Source organism: Heterodontus francisci, chromosome 33 (genome assembly GCF_036365525.1).
Source record: "Heterodontus francisci isolate sHetFra1 chromosome 33, sHetFra1.hap1, whole genome shotgun sequence".
NCBI classification, from domain to species: Eukaryota; Metazoa; Chordata; class Chondrichthyes; order Heterodontiformes; family Heterodontidae; genus Heterodontus; species Heterodontus francisci.
This window is the reverse complement of record NC_090403.1, coordinates 34,937,695-34,960,105: the sequence shown is the minus strand read 5'-3', so window position 1 is coordinate 34,960,105 and position 22,411 is coordinate 34,937,695. Positions and strand designations below refer to the sequence as shown.

Genomic DNA, 22,411 nt, shown 5'->3' with positions numbered 1-22,411 from the left:
GTGATGGTGGGTTTTCTCCTTGAACCACTGCAGTCCATGATTTTGACCCATTTTGAAGGAGCAGCAATATATATCCAAGTTAGGATATTGAGAGATTTGGAGAGGAACTTGAAGCTAATGATATTCCCACGAATTGACTGCTCTTGTTTTCAATGGTAGAGGTCCTAAGCCTGTTGAGTAATTAAGGCGAGTTCCTGCGAAGCATCTTGTAGATAGTAAATAGTGCAACCAAAGTTCATCTGCGGTGGTGGAACTGGATGTTGAATCCAGTGGCGAGGATGCTGATCAAGCGAACTGCTCTGTCCTAAATGAGCTTCTTGAATTTTACTGCAGTTGCTACCATCCTGGTGAATGATGAGTATTCAACACATTCCTAACTTCAGACTTGTAGGTGGTGAAGTAGTTCTGAGATGAGCCCAGAAGTGCCGAGCCTCTGCCTTACTCTTTAGCCAGGACATTAACATGGCTAGTCCACAGCAAACCCCAAAATGCTGATGGTGGGGCACCTGTGTATGTCGGTGCCATTCAAGGTCAGGGCAGCAAGTTGTGCCTATCTTGTTGGAGATGGTCATTACTTACATGGCATGAATGTTACCTGCCTCTTTTCAGTACATGCATGGAGATTGTCCAGGTCTTCCTGATTCAATTCTCAACTGCATCACATCCTGCACCAAGGCCCTTATGCCTGATGACGCCAAACAGTTAGAATCACCATCATCTGATGTGGGGAGAGTCTCCTAAATGGATGTCTTGCCCATTCAGCAATTAGAGGATGGCTTCTGAATCAGCGGGAATGTCTGGCAGGACAGTGGCAGCACCAAAGATTGCACAGGTTCCAATTACCTTGGCCTAAACTGAGAATTGTTTAGGCATCGCCACATAAACTCTCCTGGCAAATATGCAAAGAAAGGACTTCAAGATATGATCCACAAAGGTCGATGATTATGTTCAAAATCTGAGCAAGACTCAAATCCCAGTGCAAGAAGTCATAAGGTTAAGACTCTAGGTCAGTCTAACCAGTGAAGACTGGCACATCGTCAACTTACTTATCTGCTGGATCGAGTTGAATGGTCTGCACAGCAATTTCCTTGGGATGAGCCTATAAAAATGGATGAACAGGAAGCTTCACCGTTAAGGATGAGAACAGCTATTAAAGCTATGAACAAATGAATTGAGGATATTGGAAGCTTTTAGACAGAAACTCGTGGTACTGAAGGGGAGGAGGACTTTCGTATCCATACCGTTATTGGGGATGGAATTCCTGGGTATTCCCCAAGAGCTGAAGGGAAATGCAGATATGGCATGTTGCAAACTAACCTATAGTTTGGTAAGAATAGATTCACTTAACCAAAGATTCAAATAAGGCTCGAGTCAACTTAGCACTTTACACCTTGTTTGAAACCTAATTAGATAGTGGGCACTAGAAGAATTGAGAATGCAGCTGCTGCTTTTAAATTTTTTTTTAGCAAAACCAGTAAAATTTGGCATAAATTGAATTAATTACATGATTAATAAGAGAATACTAAATTCCTATCTGACAACTCAGCAGCAATAATGGGGTTGAATTCATGGTAGCTAAGCTATACTTCTATGAAGTGTGGAAGATGTGGAATGAAGACTATAAATCTTCACACTGTTACCAATGTTCCACATAGAAGAAAAACAGCCTCTAGTATAGTGCTGCTCAAACTGTGAGCCTGTCAGGTGGAGTACCAATTAATGCAAAAACCTGACATCACCCTTTTTGTTTTTTCAAAAAAATCAGTTTCAATCGTGCAAACAAATCCTGCTCCTCTCCTTCATTTGGATGCCAGCATCGCTTAAGTGATATAGCTCCTTTTTGTTTCCTTTCTCAGGAGTCTCTGCTTCCAACAGCAGTATCACACTAAGAGTGAACTAGACATATTCTTGTGTCATCATCTAAACTCCTTAGTTTATTTTATTAATCTAACTGGGAGTCAAGTGGAACCACAGCAACTAAGTTTTGCATTTGATATTAAGCTGTGGAATAGTGGTCTATAGGGTTTTCTACAGTATAAATAGGTATGCGGTAGTGGTTATCTTTCTGCAGTAATAATCCACAGAACGCAAATTCAAATCCCACCATGGCAGTTTAAGAAACTGGATTCAGTTTTTTTTCTAAAAATCTGGGAATAAAATTTGGTATCAGTAAAAAAAAAGTGACCTTGGAGTTATTCAATAGTTCCGAAGCATTCAACTGGCTCACAAATGTTTTTTAGGAAACGAAACTGCTGTCCTCACTGGTCTGGCCTATATGTGACTCCAATATGGATAAATCTCAACTGCCCTCTGAGGAAGCCACTCACTTTTTTGTAGCAATCTGATACAACTAAAACCAAGGGGTAGCTCAGTGGGGGCAACAATGCCATCCTTGCCTGTAACACCGATATCCTGAGAATGAATTTTTAAAATTCCTCAGCTCTATTCAATTTCCGGTTACTGACTAACCTTCAAGGACCCAGATTTGTTTGGAATAATTTGCCAGACAGATTAGACAAAAATATTAAGGATATTCAAGATACATGCTTGTCATAATGGCAGAAATAGGATGCTTGAGAAATGAACTCTGATGAGCCCAATGGATTTATTCTCATTCCTTAATGATTGCCAAGTTTCTTTTGAGATTTCAAAGATCTAATAAATCACTATTTTTATTGCGAGTGATGACAGGACAAAGTTGATACTCCTGGAATCTCTCAGAATACAAAGCCTAGTGGCTTGAGGCATAATTGATAACATTCCAGCTATTATTTCCCAGATGGCTTAAATAGTTATGCAGAATTTGTTCATGTATAATGTGTACTCAATTTACATAAGGCCTCCTGGGTTAGATGTGCTCTGCATGAATCTTGTGTATGGATCTGAGACACCGTGTATACAGTCAAACAGATTCTCTTGTGTTGTTAAACACAAAAAAAATCAACAGCAGTTCATCTCTCAATGAGGTTAGGAAGCCACATGCGTTATAAACAAATTAAATTCTATCCAGTTCAATCTTCCAGTGAGGGATTGACAGTTACTTCAGGTGCTTATGAATTCTATGCTGAAGTTGTAAAACCTAAAAAAGTAATCAAATATTGCAAAATGTTTCCTTAGATATTCCCTCGGTAAATAAACCTACAGTATTGGATGTCTTAGCTTGCAAATAACACAAAACTATTTTTTCATTATTTATGATGTCACGGAGCTGTAATTATTTTTCTCCTCAGATTAAAAACAGTGTGTTTGCCTTTAAGACTCTGTTAAAAACAGTGCACCTTTAAGGAAGAGAAGGTTCTGGAATTCCTGAGACAGTGTGCAGCAGTTGCATTTTTGTTACTCTGGCAACAGCAGGAGAACGAGAGGTTACATGGTAATGTTTCCACCTTGGCTGTAACTAGCAGAAGCCGGATGAAACCAGTTAGTTTTGAGAGACTTTCCAGTGAGGCATACTGAAGAAAAGTAGCCATTTAATTCTCTCTCAGCAAAAAAAATTCTACAAGGAACTACAAGACAAGTTAATTCCCTGAGTAAAGAAGAAAAGCCTTTTTTTCCCAAGAAATTATTTGTATTGCTGCGTTCAAACTGAAGAGCCGAAGAGTTGAATGCCTATCTTCTGAAGGACTATTTTTTATCAAATCCATGACAAGACTTCGAGTGACCTTTGAAGACTTCGAGTGACCTTTGATTATTTTTCACATTAGAACACCTCATCCATCAGGAATGTAACCTACAAAAAACTTAATTGTTTTATTTATTCTCAAGAGACAGCTAATTTTTAAAAACTCCACTTTTTAAAAACCGATTAACTGTTACTTTTGAGTCCGTGTGTGTGACTGGGGAAGTTAGATTAAAATAAGAAGTCTATAAGCTCTTTAAGACATGGGTTTATCTTAATAGTGCTTAAGGTTTAGTTTTTTAATTCATAGTTAATTTGCTGTTGTCTAAAGATACCTGGTTTGGTCTGTTTCATTCTGGGGTTACCAGAGTGTTTAATTTGGCTGTTTTCTGATTGGATGTGAAAGTTTAATAATATGCTGTGAGCTGTGGAGTGACAGGACTGAATTAACAATTAGAAAAGCTGGACTAAGCCACACTGGAGAACAAAATGAGTTTATTAAGCATAACAATTATAGCAGTTTAATTTTTTTCACATAAATCACTACCCAGCATATACCTATTTATGCACATAAGCTGGATACTTGCTGACGCCTCAGTGTTTGATACAGAATGAGCTCGTTCAGGGTGTTCACCAACACAAAATTCAACCTCTTATGAGGATAATCAAAAACTCAAGTTCACAATGAGAAAAAGAAAGGCTGGCAATTATTGTTGCAGTCAATAGAACAGTTTAAGGCCTTCATTAAAAGACTGCACAGAGGCAGGTCATATTGGCCCAATATTTGCTGGAGTCAGGCATATCATGCCGTGCCCCAGTGGTTAGACATTTTCCCTCAACCTTCAGCGTGAGTAAACTTTGCGCCACAAAGAAGCGTGAGCTCATAACGGTGAAGCTGGGACGTTGGTGAATGACAGGACCAAAAGTCTATCTCTTTAACCAATGAGATTTAAGCATTTAGAAAGAAACAGAGGAATGAGGGTGAATTACAGTCAAATCAGGTTCAGAAAAATACCGAGAGGGAAAGCAAGATTGGATTGAGAGAGGGTATAGAAAGGAAAAGTACGAAAAACATGTAAAACCTTAAATATAAAAAAATCTTGAAGAACAATGTACAAGAATGAAACTCCACAGTTTGCTCCCTTTCTGGGCCAGAGAGGTTGAGTAGCATGGCAGGAACATAGATCTTGTCATTAAAAGAGCACTTGTGCTGCTAATCATCAACCCTAACTTTCTGCAGCAAGTTTGTTTCAACAGCACAAATGCAGCAATTTCTTGACACTTATAATGAGGTTGATGGTGTGCTGCCATTCTCACGAGACTGCTGCTGAGCGGTACAAATCATCCAACAATTTGTGGCGATTCACAACTCTTGATATTTCTTCCCAACCACATATTGCTGAACTGTTTAAACATTAATTGATAACAGTGTGCATTAAACATGCTATTATTTTGCCAGCAAATGCAAGCCCATTATTTGTCCAGTATTGCGTCAATAGTAATTAGCAGCCTAAGTCCTGAAGTACATCATAAGCATTGTAAATTTTTCTGCAAATACATTCAAACTAAGATAAGGGCAAAAATCAGACAACAAAAAAACTTCAACGTCCTTTACCTTGGAGAAATATCCAACAAGATGACACCCTGTGTTATCAGCTTCTGTCATTACATAAAACAAGAAAGGTTCTACATCATAATATAACGTCTTGTGGTCCAAAAATAACTTAGCCAAAAGGCATAGGTTCTGGCAGTAAATCTGGGACAAAAAGAAAAAAATCATTAAAGTGTTCCATTTAAAACACCTGCCAGATGAGAAACTAGAACTTTTCTTCACCAAGTCAGAATTAACCACTTTTTGCTGCCTAATTTTCTCCTTTCCCAAAGCCTTACTGAGACACCATTCCATGGGCACCAGCAGGGCTTTAGTATCGTATACATGCAGTCTTTCTTTATGTGAGCCAAGACTGTAAGTATGCTCAGCATATTCAATTCATTGGCGACAGTCATACACTTTGCAACAGGGACCAAAAATTTGGCTCATTTTTCCCTCTTTAGTCAGAGGAACAGAGGCTATAGCTTTTCTACTGCTATCACTTCTAAAATCAGTAAACTCAAAACAGACCAATCTTCCATGTTGGGTATGGTCTTTGCCCACTGAGCCATAAGTAGGAAAGAAAATCTCCTGACCCCCTCACTGAATGGAAGGAAATAGGTTCAGGGGTCTAACAAGGACAAAAGATTATTATTCTTTACCAGTCCAAATCAAGGAAAACATATTAGAATTAGAATATTACAGCGCAGTACAGGCCCTTCGGCCCTCGATGTTGCGCCGATCATCTGACCTACACTATTCCATTTACATCCATATGTCTATCCAATGACCACTTAAATGCCCTTAAAGTTGGCGAGTCTACTACTGTTGCAGGCAGGGCGTTCCACGCCCCTACTACTCTCTGCGTAAAGAAACTACCTCTGACATCTGTCCTATATCTTTCACCCCTCAACTTAAAGCTATGTCCCCTCGTGTTTGCCATCCTCATCCGAGGAAAAAGACTCTCACTATCCACCCTATCTAACCCTCTGATTATCTTGTATGTCTCTATTAAGTCACCTCTCCTCCTCCTTCTCTCTAACGAAAACAACCCCAAGTCCCTCAGCCTTTCCTCGTAAGACCTTCCTTCCATACCAGGCAACATCCTAGTAAATCTCCTCTGCACCCTTTCCAAAGCTTCCACATCCTTCCTATAATGCGGTGACCAGAACTGCACGCAATACTCAAGGTGCGGCCTCACCAGAGTTTTGTACAGCTGCATCATGACCTCGTGGCTCCGAAACTCGATCCCCCTACTAATAAAAGCTAACACACCATATGCCTTCTTAACAGCCCTATTAACCTGGGTAGCAACTTTCAGGGATTTATGTACCTGGATACCAAGATCTCTCTGCTCATCTACACTACCAAGAATCTTCCCATTAGCCCAGTACTCTGCATTGCTGTTACTCCTTCCAAAGTGAATCACCTCACACTTCTCCGCATTAAACTCCATTTGCCATCTCTCCCCCAGCTCTGCAGCCTATCTATGTCCCTCTGTACCCTACAACACCCTTCGACACTATCCACAACTCCACCGACCTTCGTGTCATCCGCAAATTTACTAACCCACCCTTCTACACCCTCATCCAGGTCGTTTATAAAAATGACAAACAGCAGTGGCCCCAAAACAGAACCTTGCGGTACACCACTAGTAACTAAACTCCAGGATGAACATTTGCCATCAACCACCACCCTCTGTCTTCTTTCAGCTAGCCAATTTCTGATCCAAAGCTCTAAATCACCTTCAACCCCATACTTCCGTATTTTCTGCAATAGCCTACCGTGGGGAACCTTATCAAACGCCTTACTGAAATCCATATACACCACATCCACGGCTTTACCCTCATCCACCTGTTTGGTCACCTTCTCGAAAAACTCAATAAGGTTTGTGAGGCACGACCTACCTTTCACAAAACCGAGCTGACTATCGCAAATGAACTTATTCTTTTCAAGATGATTATAAATCCTGTCTCTTATAACCTTTTCCAACATTTTACCCACAACCGAAGTAAGGCTCACAGGTCTATAATTACCAGGGCTGTCTCTACTCCCCTTCTTGAACAAGGGGACAACATTTGCTATCCTCCAGTCCTCCGGCACTACTCCTGTCGACAATGACGACATAAAGATCAACAACAACGGCTCTGCAATCTCCTCCCTGGCTTCCCAGAGAATCCTAGGATAAATCCCATCTGGCCCAGGGGACTTATCTATTTTCACTCTTTCCAAAATTGCTAACACCTCCTCCTTGTGAATCTCAATCCCATCTAGCCTAGTAGGCTGCATCTCAGTAATCTCCTCGGCAACATTTTCTTTTTCTACTGTAAATACTGACGAAAAATATTCATTTAACGCTTCCCCTATCTCCTCTGATTCCGCACACAACTTCCCACTACTATCCTTGATTGGCCCTGTTCTAACTCTTATCATTCTTTTATTCCTGATATACCTATAGAAAGCCTTAGGGTTTTCTTTGATCCTATCCGCCAATGACTTCTCGTGTCCTCTCCTTGCTCTTCTTAGCCCTCCCTTTAGATCCTTCCTGGCTAGCTTGTAACTCTCAAGCGCCCTAACTGAGCCTTCACGTCTCATCCTAACATAAGCCGCCCTCTTCCTCTTGACAAGCGCTTCAACTTCTTGAGTAAACCACGGCTCCCTCGCTCGACAACTTCCTCCCTGCCTGACAGGTACATACTTATCAAGGACACGCATTAGCTGCTCCTTGAATAAGCTCCACATTTCGTTTGTGCCCATCCCCTGCAGTTTCCTTCCCCATCCTACACATCCTAAATCTTGCCTAATCGCGTCATAATTTCCTTTCCCCCAGCTATAATTCTTGTTCCTCCTGCAATAAAGAATGTTGAGTTCAACTTCAACAATATTGCAGGTCTGGCAAATTTGCCTTCCTCAAACATGGTAAGATTAAAAGGAAATATTTCTGGCTAAGTCTTGACTTGAGGCATTTAGTGGCAAAAAATTCTTTGCTACAGTTCTGGAGCTAAGAGGGACTGGGTCTGGTACGAAGAAGGAGTAAGGCAAAAACTCAAAAGCTCTAAAGCTTGGGGAAGGTTGGTGAACAAGAAAATTGAAATCTATTTTCCCAAGTATTACATGTAGGTTGGTAGCTGGGATTTCTGCCTTTATTTCAAATGATTTTTAGGACAGTCAGATTAAAGTCAAATAAAAAGAGACTTCAACAGCTGTGTCCCTGGAGTGCACAGATTCTTGTTCTGTGGCTGCAGTGAAAACTACAGTGAGAATGCTGGGGAATTCCCATAGGTTTCAATGGATGTATTATTTGCATCCCACTCGAGCTGACGGGGCAGATGCATAATGGGTTTTCTCTTTCATTGGATGTTGAGAACCATTACAACTGGGAGTTGTGAACATAACTTAGCTGAAATTTGTTTCCTCAATAACTAAGAGCATGGTTTGCCATGATGTGTACTTGTTTCAGACAAGCTTCAGAAGGCTTGATTTTAAAGAAAGGACACCCATAAAATCTAGAGATTGGCCATTAGTTCCAGTTCTCTCAGTACCTTTCACATCACAGCATTCGTATTGTGTTGCCCAAGTTTTGGTGCAAAGATTGACACCACAATCTTATGACCCAGAAGGGAAAATGCTATCTCTGAGCCACTTGAGATGTACAAATGCTTAAAGGTAAAACTAGCATTTTATACAGAGAATATAGAGTGTGCTTAAAGTGGCCGGAATGTAACCAGTATTTCGATGGCCACAAAAATAATTGAGCTTCAATCTCACTGCTTATGGCCCTTCAAAATCCTTCTTGTTGAAGCCTCACACCACGCATGGAGCCAACAATTAATCCCAATTTATTCTCTCATTACTATCAAGAATAAAAATATGCTCTGGAACCTCAGTGCAATGTGAACACAGGAAGAAATTGTGTATTCCAATGACTGAAGAAATGTATTCTGTTTTTAATAGATTTTGAAACTATTACTTGGATGCTGTAAAATAATTAAGCATTTGAAAAGCAAGAATGGTAAAATATTTGTAAACGTTACAACTATGGAGACAACTTGTTTAGATTAGAAACATTTAGTGTGAAATTTGTAAGGAGCTTTCAGTTAATTTATAACACCCAAGTGCAAAATTTAACTGAATCAGTACTAATTTGTCCAAACGGTTATAGTTTTATTTCAAAGAAAAAGTACCTTATTTTTCTTCCCATCCACCTCAAATACTGATATATTTCCTTTTCTATAGATTTCATCTCCTGGGGGATGCTTCCATACGCATTTTGCCTAGAATGAAAAATTAAAGAATAACTGGGTTTATACAAAGAATATAAAATTTTCCTTCTTTATATTGAGAATTGTGTTGATTTTATATTTTAACGCTGTCCAATAGAACACTAGCTTGAAATTCTATATATTGGAAACCAGTGAGCTCTGAAACTTACTTTCAAATTCAGTATGGTGAAATTTTGATGGGCAAGGTACATAAATTTCCAATAATGAAACGAAGATTTTCGTAACACAAATCACCTAGTTGCCCACAATTAAGTAATGACCCCCAGTTTCACCATCAGTTTACACAAAATTGCAATTATTTATGTATATGCTGCATAGAACATCAGAATAATGCATTTGCTAGCAGTAAAATTTCTCAATAACACCACGGCAATCTTTCCAAGCTGATTTGAAAGATATTGCATCATCAGGAGCCCTTGATTGATCACAACCTTTCTAGCTCTACTTCAGTCTGTAATTGTACAATCACAAGTCAGAGTCATTTATTAGAACTACAGAGTGGTGATACTGGGGGAATTTAATTTCTCAAATATCGATTGGGATAGCACTAGAACAAAGGGTAAGGAGGGGGAGGAATTTCTGAAATGTTCAGGAGAACTTCCTTGACCAGCGTGTTCTTGGTCCAACTTGGAAGGAGCATTGCTGGATCTGGTGTTGGGGAATGAGATGGGCCAAGTGGACCAAGTGTTCATGGGGGAACACTTGGGAAAGAATGATCATTGTATCATAAGGTTTAAACTAGTAATGGAGGAGAAGAGCAAGGAACAATCTAAAATAGAACTTCTAAATTGGAAGACGGCTAACTTCAATTGGATGAGAAGGGACTTAGCCAGGGTAAAATGGAACCATAGGCTGACAGGAAAAGCTGTACTGGAACGACGGGTGATCCTTAAGGAGGAGATGCTTCAGGTACAAGCAAGGTACATTCCAACAAGGGCAAAAGGTAGGGAAACCAAAGCCAGGGCTCCTTACATGACGAGAGAGATGAAGAATATGATGAAACAAAAAAAAAAAAGAGGGTGTATTATGCATGTCAGATGAGTGCTTCCAAGTCAGAACCAGGTTAAATATAATAAGTTGAGAGGGGAAGTAAAGAGGAAAGCAAAACTGGCAAAAAGAGAACACGAGAATAGAATGACAGTCAACATAAAAGGGAACACAAAAATCTTCGACTGGTATGTAAATAGTAAGTGGGTAGTAAGAGGCGGAGTGGGGCCTGCTAGGGACAAAGAGGGTGATATGTGCTTAGAGGTGCAGGGCAAAGCTATGATTCTTAATGAGTACTTTATACTGGTGTTTACTAAGAGGATACTGACAAATTATCAGTAGAAGCAGAGATGGTAGAGGTAATGGATGGGGTGAAAATTGAGAGGCAAGGAGGCACTGGAAAGGTTAGCTATGCTTAAGAGTGGATAAGTTGCCTGTTCCAGATGGCTTGCAATCAAGGTTGCTAAAGTAAGTTGGGGTGGAGGCCTTGCCATAATTTTCCAGTCTTCCCGAGATAAGGGGGAAGTGCCAGAAGATTGGAGAGTGACAAAGTGTTTGCAAAACACAAAATATTCTTTTATAGGCTGCTGACAAGTACATTTCAAGAACTGGATGTAACATTCCTTTGACTTTTGTCAAATGGATAGGTAATAGTCTAGAAACATTTAGAGCACTAACAGAAAATACTCAATGATAGGCCATGCTAAAGCAGCAGAAATTCTGAGCAGTTTGTGACATAGTCAACACAGCTAATTTTCAAAAATAATTGCATCTGTAAAATAATACCTTTTCCTAACTTTAACTTAAGTTAATTTAAAGCACAGTGGCGCAGCCTCACAGCTCCAGCGACCTGGGTTCAATTCTGGGTACTGCCTGTGCGGAGTTTGCAAGTTCTCCCTGTGACCACGTGGGTTTTCGCCGGGTGCTCCGGTTTCCTCCCACAGCCAAAGACTTGCAGGTTGATAGATAAATTGGCCATTATAAATTGCCCCTAGTATAGGTAGGTGGTAGGGGAATTGAGGGAAGATGGGGATGTGGTAGGAATATGGGATTAATGTAGGATTAGTATAAATGGTTGACGGTCGGCACAGACTTGCTGGGCCAAAGGGTCTGTTTCAGTGCTGTATTTCAAAATAAAAAAAATAAAATAAAATAATTTCTATTAGAAACCAATCATAAAATTGCATTCTCAATAAAATAATTACACACTATTGTCATGCTCACGGAAGGAAGTGATCAAATATGAAATGAACTGGAGGAATTATGAAATCAAAGTCAGCTGTTGAACTGAACTATAAAAAGTGGACACATTTGGGCTAAAGGCAAAATGAAGTAGAGGTCAGGTAACCCCTCCATACAGTCAATAAACATATTTGTCTGTTGAAGATGAAACTCATTATCCACATCTGAATTAGCTTTGGGGAGAACACACTGAAATGGAAAACAGACCATTCCATGCTAACAATGCCTATTTGCAGGAATGGAGTTAACAAAGATTTTTACATGCAGACTGATTCTGTAGCCAAGACTAAAATAATAAGTGTGAATGAACACCACTTTAGCAGACTGGACCACATTCAGACGCCAACATGTAACAGTGGTTCCCATATCCTGGAACATTGTATGAATCACCCCAGGGAAAGAGCCCTTAGTCACTTGACCGACACCGCAACCTGACAAGTTTCTATCTTAAAATGTATCTACTGGAGAGCGAGGAGAACAGTGAGAGAAAGCCTTTTCTAGCTAGAACAGTTGCGTGACAGTTCCAGCTAAGCAGGGGTCCTGCTGTTAACATCTTTTAACTACTGCAGCAGAGAAATTGCAAAATGGCTTTGGAACTCCCCATCTGTGAAAGTGAACCAAGATTTCTGCCTTCGACTTCGGATTGAGGCTTAATCACAAGGAGCCTGCGACACGTCATCCTTTTCAAGACAACGAACATTCAGGCCTGAAAGATTTCCTCCCGAAAAGCTTCTAAAAGTTTTCTTAAAACAATAAACTTTTTTTCCAACAATTGGACTCTAACTGCATGCTAACACTCTACACTCTAGCTTTCCCTGTGTGCATACACATGAGAGAGAGAGAGAGAGAGAGAGTGTGTGTATGCGTGAGTGAATGATGTCGCAAATATTTTTCGGTGATGGTGTTTATCTTTCTTTTTTAACCTATGAGAAAACCTGTTGTTTGTCTATTTATTTGACCCTTAAAACACTCAGGGACTAAAACACTATTTTTAAAATACTATCTGCAGTCAGTTGGGAGGTGAAAAGCGGAAGTCACCTACAGCACTTCCCACCTGTCTGTAATACTATATACACTGGGACAATGTTGGAAAAAAACATACAAAATGGAATATTCACTTTTTTAAACATATATTAAAAGTCTACAATAGTCTATGTCGTGCTATTGATTTTTAAACCAATGTTAAATCCATCATTTTTTTTTTGACATAGTCTTTTTTCATAACAAGCCAACAATAAATGATAAATAAATAATTTCTGTACTAAACTGAAAAGCAGGTTTAAGCTGTCAGAATGACAGGTATAGGTGGAAGTCTTTAAACATACCATCAGATTATACTTACACTATGATTAATGGACCAAGAATAATTTGAGCCAAAATGATTAAATAGAGGAATGGAATTTTTCATAAATTGAACAAATTTGATTTGTGAGATGTGGTTTATCAATTCAATATTGCTTACTGGTTGGAACAGCACCCACGTTCCTCTTGTGGCTGGGAATGCCAGAGGAGGTTTTTGTGTCCGTTAGGACAGGTGACTGCAAGCAATTAGCAATTGAGACATTAGAAACCAGGCAACGCTTTTCCATTAAACAGACAGAGATCAATAACTGTAGCTGGCAAAAAAGACTGATGCTTTCAGTCTAAGAGAAAGACCAATCCATGTCTCAGATCAGTAGTTTACTACTGTTCCGTTAAGCACCTCAATCTGGACAGCTGCCACTATATTCCTTGGGAGATTCTGTTCAGTTTGAATTAAAAAGTAATCAGCATGCACACAGGATGTCACAGAAAATGCTTAACTGTCATACAACATAAATTAGCCATGTGAAAGTCAATTTGTACTGAAACTATGGAAACATTTTGTCAACAGAAATCCTATTATATTTTGAGGATAAGTAATTTTTGAATTGCTAATAGAAATGGATTGTTTCATTCCATTCAGATTTTATTCCCACGTATTTTGTGTAACTACTGCAGAATTTTAAATCACCACCATATCTCCTACAAAGACTACATTGCTAAATTAAATTAAATTGTTTGCTTTTGCTGACCAACAACTTACCATATGCCTGCGAAGGATGGTCTGACTTTTCATGTATTTGAGACAGAACTCACACATGTACAGCCTCCCTAGACGAGCATACTCTTCAGGGTATGGAGAATGGTACCAGGTATCCAGCTCATACCGACCGAACACTATGGTCTTAATCATGTTGCTGCCTTCTGTAATTTGGCCCTGCAACCTTAACTTTTCCTACAGTAAAGAAAAAAAATTGAAGCTGTACATCAAGTGCTGCCCAAACTGCAGTCACAGTTCACTGACATTTTATCTGAATAGGAATTAAAATCTACCAAGTATGTTTACAGGTTCTATAGCAGCAGTATATGTTACCAGTATGCTGCATCAGAAAATAGAAGGAAACAAGTTTGCATTTACAATTTTGATGTCTGCCTTGTTTTCAGGAAAGATAAAAAGCGGTGCTCAACCAGTTAGAGTGAAAACAATTACTGGAACAAATGCTATTATTCAGTTCTAGAAGCGAAGAAAAATTACTGTTTAAAATGTGCATTTTGTTCATGAATTTTTCATCAACGCTGCCACCCAGTGTCAGTATCAAACACTCAAGAGTTACAGGGTAAAAGCATTCATACATGGTCCAGTCCTAAACCTCATACTGCGGCATTGTGTGTTTTGCAGCTTCCCCATTACATATCCTTTTGGATTCTGAGCATTACTAATATAATGCCAACCTGTGTCAAATTTTGGTCACCCGTGGTTACGAGGAACTGGGTTGAAACTGTTTAAACTCATTTTACAGGATATCCTTGCAGGCAACAGAGGATAATTTCAGTCAGTCAGTCATGGCTGGATTTAAATCAAGGTCCCAAAGGTGAAAGGATACCCATTGTGGCACCTACGATCTAAAACTTAAAGAATTAAAATTATTAACATCCGTTTTTCCTGTCATGTTGTTGCTGCTTAAGCAGTAGGCTCTGATGAAATCACCAGAGGTCCAATTTGATTACCGAACCCAACAGTGAGAGAAAACCAAATTAATATCAGTAGACACTCGATCCTCAATAAGATCACTTCAGCAATTGCATGCCATTTAATAATCAAAATTACTCCCTTTCTGAGTTTAGATTCAGTAGCTCTTACAAGTTATTTTCCTCAGTATCAATATTTATCATTTCAAGTAAAACACTTTTTTTCAAATCAGCAGAAAGGAAGAGAAAAAAAACTAACAGTACATTGCTCTCAAATGTTCTGCTACCAACTTTCCTCCCTCAGATGATTAAAGGCAACAATTGTATTGATTTCAGCAATTTCTCTCTTTAATCTTCAAATGCCATGAAAGTTTAGGTCTTAAATTATTGTTCAGACTTGAAAATTCAAAAATAATATTAAGCGTCACAAGTAGACTGCAAAATTTAAACACTGGAAAGCTACTGTAAAAAAATGTGCCCTCTATTACAAAATTGTTATGATCCAAATGCATATTATTGAACACCATTTTTATATTTACTGCAATCCTTCTACTCCAACAGAGCCAAGGATAAAGCAGATTATAAACTGACATCACATCATACCAGATCCTCCGAAGCTCGAGCTTGAGCTTTGCGGAATAATTCCAAGTCAAAATCAGATGTAAGATTGTCCAAGAGTGGTTCTCTCGTATTTCCGTGTATCTGCCTGTGTTCCTGCGGGTTTAAGAACCACACAAATATTAGACATAATTAACAGCCATTAAAACAAAACAAGTACAGTATTACATTTAAGCAGAATAATAGTCGAATCCTGAAACTCAACAAAGCATCCTGGACATAAATAAAAGCAAAATACTGCAGATGCTGGAAATCTGAAATAAAAACAAAAAATGCTGGAAATACTCAGCAGGTCTGGCAGCATCTGTGGAGAGAGAAGCAGAGTTAACGTTTCAGGTCAGTGACCCTTCTTCAGAATTCACTGACATAAATATAATCTAGACAATATGTTCCACAGCTGCTAAGTTATTAGTTCAATTGACAATGCCAATATGTCAATTTTTTTTTCAAATACAGGAGAACCTGAAATCTGGCTAATAGATTGTTAGGCAAGAGTATTAAGGAGTATTAAGGGGTAAATGGAGTTAAATGGCATTATGATCTAACTGAATGACAGAACAGGCTTAAGGGGCCTACTCTTGTTCCTATGTTCCCACTCACAAACGTACTCCCACAAATTGACAGATATATTTGCTCAAAAAAATTAAAACACTGCCATTTCACTAATGTCCATACATACAAAGATCTTGCAGAAATAAAATATATCACGATGCTCATGATGCTGACTATTCTTGCATAAATAGAATAAAAGCAGCCTATTTGTTAAACAAATGAGTAGGAAATGTAAGGGAGTTATTTGTAACTTTAGTTTGCAGTCCAATTAAATCTACAACTCACTGCATGCGACAAATCAGAGTTCATGGCTACATAAATTTCTGCAGGTTGAGCTGATGTTGAAAGCAGCCAAGACTAAGAGAAACCTTCAGATAAATCATTAAGTTATTTAAATGAAATGAAAGATTTAGGATTCCTATTTATTTACAAATGCAAGGGTGATACACTCTTTCTGGTATATACTTGTCCTTTTTAAAAAAAAGAGAACCCAGAGAGTGGAGGAGAAAAGAAAAAAAAGTGGCAAGTTGCAAAAATGTTCCCACATGCTGAAACAACATTGTCCTTTTACATGTCTATGAAACAATGAACACTGCAAGCAAATCTAACTACTTTTAAAAGGAATTCAATATACAAAAGGAACAGAAGACAATTGCGAAGGTTGATCAAAATTAAGGGAAGAATTTAAGTTTATGTGATGAGAAGCTACTGTTTATAAACAGAGTCCTATGTCATAACATACCCACAATTTAAATTCTGAGGGATTGAGACAAATTAAAGAGTTTATATCATGAGTGAAGTCTGTATAAATAATCTATAGAGACAGTGTATGAAAAAAATAAAAATTCAGCAAGCAAGCAAAACTCTAAATTATCACCTGGGGCACAAAGTATTTGCTTTCAGACATTACATTAAAAGGTTATGCAGAAACCAATTAATCATAATTAATTAAGAATTGAACCTCAATTGTGAAATTAATGCTTCATTCTTACACATTGTAATGAGGCATTGTTATACATTGTAATGAAGATTCTATTATTTCTTTATGGCTATTATAATAGGTCACTAACAGCAAATCTTCTCTTTCATTTCAGTATCTGTAAAGAACAAAATTCAGCAACACCTCAGTTTACTTGAGCTCAGTGGCATATGCCTTTAAATGGTTCTGCATTTACCTAAAATGTAACACAAACACAGTTTTACTGAAACCATCAAACATTGAAAAGTATCTCAAACTCTTTGCCCAGTGTTTTAAGACTATTTTAACCAGTATTCCATTAAAGTGAACACCTGTTGATAACCTTCAAATTTGCAAACTGAAGGCTTGCTGAACATGGTTGTTTCGACAAACCAATGAAGAAGCCTAATTGTAATCACTCTCTTTTAATACACTTAACATAATGCTAGGAAAGTCAAAAGTGAACCAAAAAAAAAAAAATCAGCCAGGGTATTGTCCTCATCACGATCCTACATAAGAATATAAGTAATGGGAGCAGGAGCAGACCATACGGTTGGCTAATACAAACATGGCTGATCTTAGCAGTCCTCCTTTATTTGTATTTAACAGATGAGAACTACGTTCGGCACAGCTGTCAAACCATCCTCATCCAATAGCCTAGTGACACACTAAAAGCACACAAATGTGGTCACTGAATGAGCTACTGGCAGTAATCTTAACATCTTCAGTAAAGAGGGTAGAAAAGAATACATTAGCAAAAACAAAATGCAAGTACATACTTTTTGTAGTGCGCTGACCAAAACAGTACATAGTATTCTCCCCATAACCCTGCACATTCTTCCTTTTTAGATAACAGTAGAATTCCCTTTTGAATGCCTCGATTGAACCTGCCTGCCCCACTCTCAGGCAGTGCATTCCAGACCTTAACCACATGCTGCGTGAAAAAGTTTTTCCTCATGTTGTTTTTGCTTCTCTTACCAAATCTGTGCCCTCTCGTTCTTGAGCATTTCACGAGTGGGAACAGTTTCTCTCTTATCAACTCTGTCCAGACCCCTCATGATTTTGAATATCTCTATCAGATCAGCTCTCAGCATTCTCTTCGCCAAGGAAAATAGTCCTAACTTCTCCAATCTATCTTCATAACTAAAGTTCTTCATCCCTGGAACCATTCTTGTGAACCTTTTCTGTACTCTCTCCAATTCCCTCACGTCTTTCCTAAAGTGCGGCGCCCAGAACTGGACGCAATACTCCAGCTGAGGTCAAACCAGTGTTTTATACAAGTTCAACATAACCTCCTTGCTCTTGCACTCTATGCCCCTATTAATAAAGCCCAGGATACTGTATGCTTTATTAACCACGCTCTCAACCTGCCCTGCCACCTTCAATGACTTATGCACATATACATCGAGGTCCCTCTGCTCCTGCACCCCCTTTAGAATTGCACCCTTTATTTAATATTGCCTCTCCATGTTCTTCCTAGCAAAATGAATCACTTCACATTTCTCTACTTTGAATTTCATCTGCTACCTGTCTGCCCATTCCACCAACTTGTTTTGGAGTTCTACACTATCCTCCTCACAGTTCATAATGCTTCCAAGTTTTGTATCACCTGCAAACTTTGAAATTGTGTCCTGTATACCAAGGTCTAGGTCATTAATATATATCAGGAAAAGCAAGGGCCCCAACACTGATCCCTGGGGAACTCCACTACAAACCTTCCTCCAGCCTGAAAAACATCTCTGTTTCCTGTCAGCCAATTCCATATCCATGTTGCTACCGTCCCTTTTATTCCAAGAGCCATAGGTTTGCTCAAAAGTCTGTTGTGTGTCATTGTATCAAACACCTTTTGAAAATCCATGTACACATCAATTTCATTGCCCTCATCAACTCTCTCGGTTACCTCCTCAAAATACTCCAACAAGTTAGTTAAACATGATTTTCCCTTAAGAAATCCATGTTAGTTTTCCTTAATTATCCTGCGTTTGTCCATGTGACTATTAATTTTGTCCTGAATTATTTTTTCTAGAAGATTCCCCACCACCGAAGTTAACCTGGCTGGCCTGTAGTTGCTGGGCTTATCTTTCCACCCTTTTTTGAACAAGGGTGTAATGTATACAATTCTCCAATCCTCTGGCACAACCCGAGTCTAATGAAGGCTGAAAAATTATGGCCAGTGCCTCCACGATTTCCACTCTCACTTCCCTCAGTACCCTTGGATGCATCACATCCAGTCCTGGTGCTTTACTCACTTTAAGTACAGATGGCCTATGTAATACATCCTCTATCAATTTTAAACCCTTCTAGTCTCTGAATTCCCTCCTCTTTCACCATTGCCTGGGTTGCATCTTCTTCCTTGGTAAAGACAGATGCAAAGTATTCATTTAATACCTCAGCTATATCCTCTACCTCCACGTATAAATCCCCTTTTTGGTCCCTAATTGGCCCCACTCCTCCTTTTACCATCCTTTTATTATTTATGTCTATAGAAAACTTTGGGATTGTCTTTAATGCTAGCTGCCAGTTTCTCTTCATGCTCTCTCTTTGCTTCTCTTATTTGCTTTTTCACTTCCTCTCTGGACCTTCTATATTCAGCCTGGTTCTCAACAGTATTTTCTACCTAGCATGCAAGTAGAATATGGTCAATGCATTGGAAGCAAAAGTCAATCATCAAGCGCTTTGTTAGAAGGTTAAGAAATTTGTATCACCATGCTGCCAGTTTAGTTACGTGCTCTCTCTTTTTCCCCACTGACCCCACCACTCTACAAAGTTTGTTCTAAGTCACACCTTCAGCTTTTTTTTTAACTGCAGCAGATATTGCAGTGTCTTCAGGTGATGTTTTCCTTCCAATTCCCTCTGGCAAAAGTGGAGCTTTTAACATGTTCAGATCCGTCCACAACTATGCTGAAAATGAAGCAATCCATACCAGCCTACAACAGGATAACACCCAAACTTGGGGTGACAATTGATATTTGAGCCATATAAGTGCCAGGTAAAAACCGATTCGAACAAGTGAAATCTCAGCCACCTTGCGTTGATTTTCAATGGCATCACGATCACTGACTCGTACAGCATAAGCACCCTGGCAGTCACCATAGACCAAAAGATGAACAGGATCATCCATATCAGCATCTTGGCTACAGAAGCAGGACAGAGGCTAAATATTAATTTTCTTATTCGTTCATGGGATGTGAGCATCGCTACCAAGACCAACATTTGTTGCCCATCTCTAATTGCCCTTGACGTGGTGGTGGTGAGCCGCCTTCTTGAACAGCTACAGTCCATGCGGTGTAGATACACCCACAATGCTGTTAGGGAGTGAGATCCCGGATTTACCCCAGCGACAGTGAAGAAACAGCGATATGGTTCCAAGTCAGGGTGGTGTTAGCTTGGAGGAGAACTTGCATGTGGTTGTGTTACCATCTGTTTTTTATTCCTCCAGGTGGTAGAAGTCGCTGGTTTGGAAAGTTCTATTGAAGGGGGCTTGGTGAGTTGTGGCAGTGCAACTTGTAGATGCTGCCACTGTGCACCAACGGTGGCAGGAACGAATGTTTAAGGTGATAAATGGTGTGCCAATCAAGTGGGCTGCTTTGTCCTGCATGGTATCAAGCTTCTTGAAGCAATGAGACTTCTTGAGACTCTGCAATAACTGGCTCACCTAGATACATTGCATGTTTTAAAAGCCACAGAATAATTATTTAAATTTAAAAGTTCAAAAGCATAAATTTAAATAACAGCATAGTGTACCAAAATTACACATTTAATAAAAGTCCTTACTGAAGACTTACTTTTCTCCCACATAAGCCTAATAAACATAGCCAAGCAACTTAGGCATTAACTCCATCAATTTTCCCAACTCCTCCACCTAACTGGCCTCGGGTTTTTAAAAGGTGTTTTTTGGCCTCTTCCCAGAGATTACATGGCTAATGGTGGGTACAGGGTATGTAGTCACAACGTTTCATGCATCGTAACAGGTTTGATGGACCAGATGATCTTTTCCTGCTCGTCATTTTTGTAAGTTCGGAAGTTTAAACCAGCCAAAACTCAATCAAAAATAAAGTGTATAAAAACTTACATCCAAACTTATTACAAAGGAAGAACCTCTGGCCTTAGCACTTAGAAATACAAAACTTAGTAATCTGTATCAGAACCTTTAACAATCTAAATCGAAAAGTATTGTTAATAGGGGAAGGGAAAAAGAAAAAGAATGGGGAAGAAGAAACAGGGGACTATCTGTGTTCAAAAACAGTTCTATATAAAAATAAATTAAATGCTTATTTAGTAATATCTCACCATAACAAAACATTTCAGTAGCTTTACTATTATATCACTGTGTATTTCAGTGTTATAGTGCTCGAGCAGAAAACAATGGGGGGGGTGGGGGGTGAAATAACTGTCCCATGCAACCTGAACTTGTCCAGGACCTGCCTATTATCTAAAGATTAATACATAACTTCAAAATCTGTTTTATATATACACATTTGATTAGAATGCTTTTATTTTGTATTGCCACCATGAAATAACTTGGTCAAGGGAAGAGCAGCCGGGCTGGCATCACTTTGGTTATGGAAATGCTTATAAAATTTAACAATAAACACAGAACACACTGATTCTATGGTTAGTATATGCAGGAAATGCTTGTGAGAAATTGCAGCCATGATTTTCTGTCCATTGTGAGGACAAAAATTTATATGATTTTTTTCCTACATTATAGTATGTGTCATATAAAAACAGCACTCAATTTTCTTGTCTAAACTCAAGAGAGCCAGGAGTAAATATTTGGAAATTGACAGACAATAGGTATAGTGCAACAATTATAACCAGTGCTGCGTTAGATAAGTACAGACTTGAAGAAAACCTCTCCCTTCCCATTTCTCTATATGCAATAACAAAAAGACTAGACTTATGAACAATGATAGGCAGGAAAAGGCGCACTGGTCTATACGGCCTGTCCCACACAACTGCGATGCCCTGTGCATCACAATATATACACTTCCCACCCCACCTGCAAATGCCTGGGAGAGGTGAGAATCCAGATTTGAAAAGAAAAACAGGCCAATGGTGGGTGGGGAAGCTGCAAAATTCCTCTCTGACTCCTTTAGTCTATCGAAACTAGTCCACGTGATCTCTCTGACCATGATTAATGTTACACAGTACCTACTTTTTGTACCTACAGTACCTACTTTTAATCTCCACCCCAGCCAGAAACATTCAGTTCTCGCTTGAAGAAATAAAATTTTTCACTTCCACAATATTACCATATATTTTTCTTTTTGCTCTTTGGTCAGTCCCGAGTTCCTTTTCTTCCGAAGTTCTGTCACCTTTTCCTTATATCTTAATTGCTTCTCTGTTGGAGCCTAAAGGTAAGAGGCAAGTTTGAGTGTTATATTTATCCACACTAGTCTAAAATTACGGAAAGTAAAAATCTATGGTGCTCAGATTATTCTTTACAGCAATTATCAATTTCAATTTTATATCATTGAATTAACAAATTATCAAAGAATTCTAAGGTAAGGATCAATTAGACTAACTTGAAGTATGCTAACGTAATCGCCATTAATTTATCTTTATAT

The 22,411-nt window shown here is 38.9% G+C and overlaps 1 protein-coding gene across 3 annotated transcripts in view; it reads right to left on the bottom strand.

Moving 5' to 3' along the window:
• Nucleotides 1-22,411, bottom strand: part of kat7b (K(lysine) acetyltransferase 7b) — a 91,665-nt gene that overhangs the window by 16,000 nt on the left and 53,254 nt on the right. For all 3 annotated transcript variants that reach the window (XM_068013299.1, XM_068013301.1, XM_068013300.1), the window contains 5 exons: nt 22,097-22,195; nt 15,317-15,427; nt 13,788-13,979; nt 9,395-9,484; nt 5,235-5,375 (listed from right to left, as the gene is read on the bottom strand). In XM_068013299.1, coding sequence (XP_067869400.1) covers nt 5,235-5,375; nt 9,395-9,484; nt 13,788-13,979; nt 15,317-15,427; nt 22,097-22,195 — 633 coding nt within the window. The remainder of the gene's footprint in view (nt 1-5,234; nt 5,376-9,394; nt 9,485-13,787; nt 13,980-15,316; nt 15,428-22,096; nt 22,196-22,411) is intronic.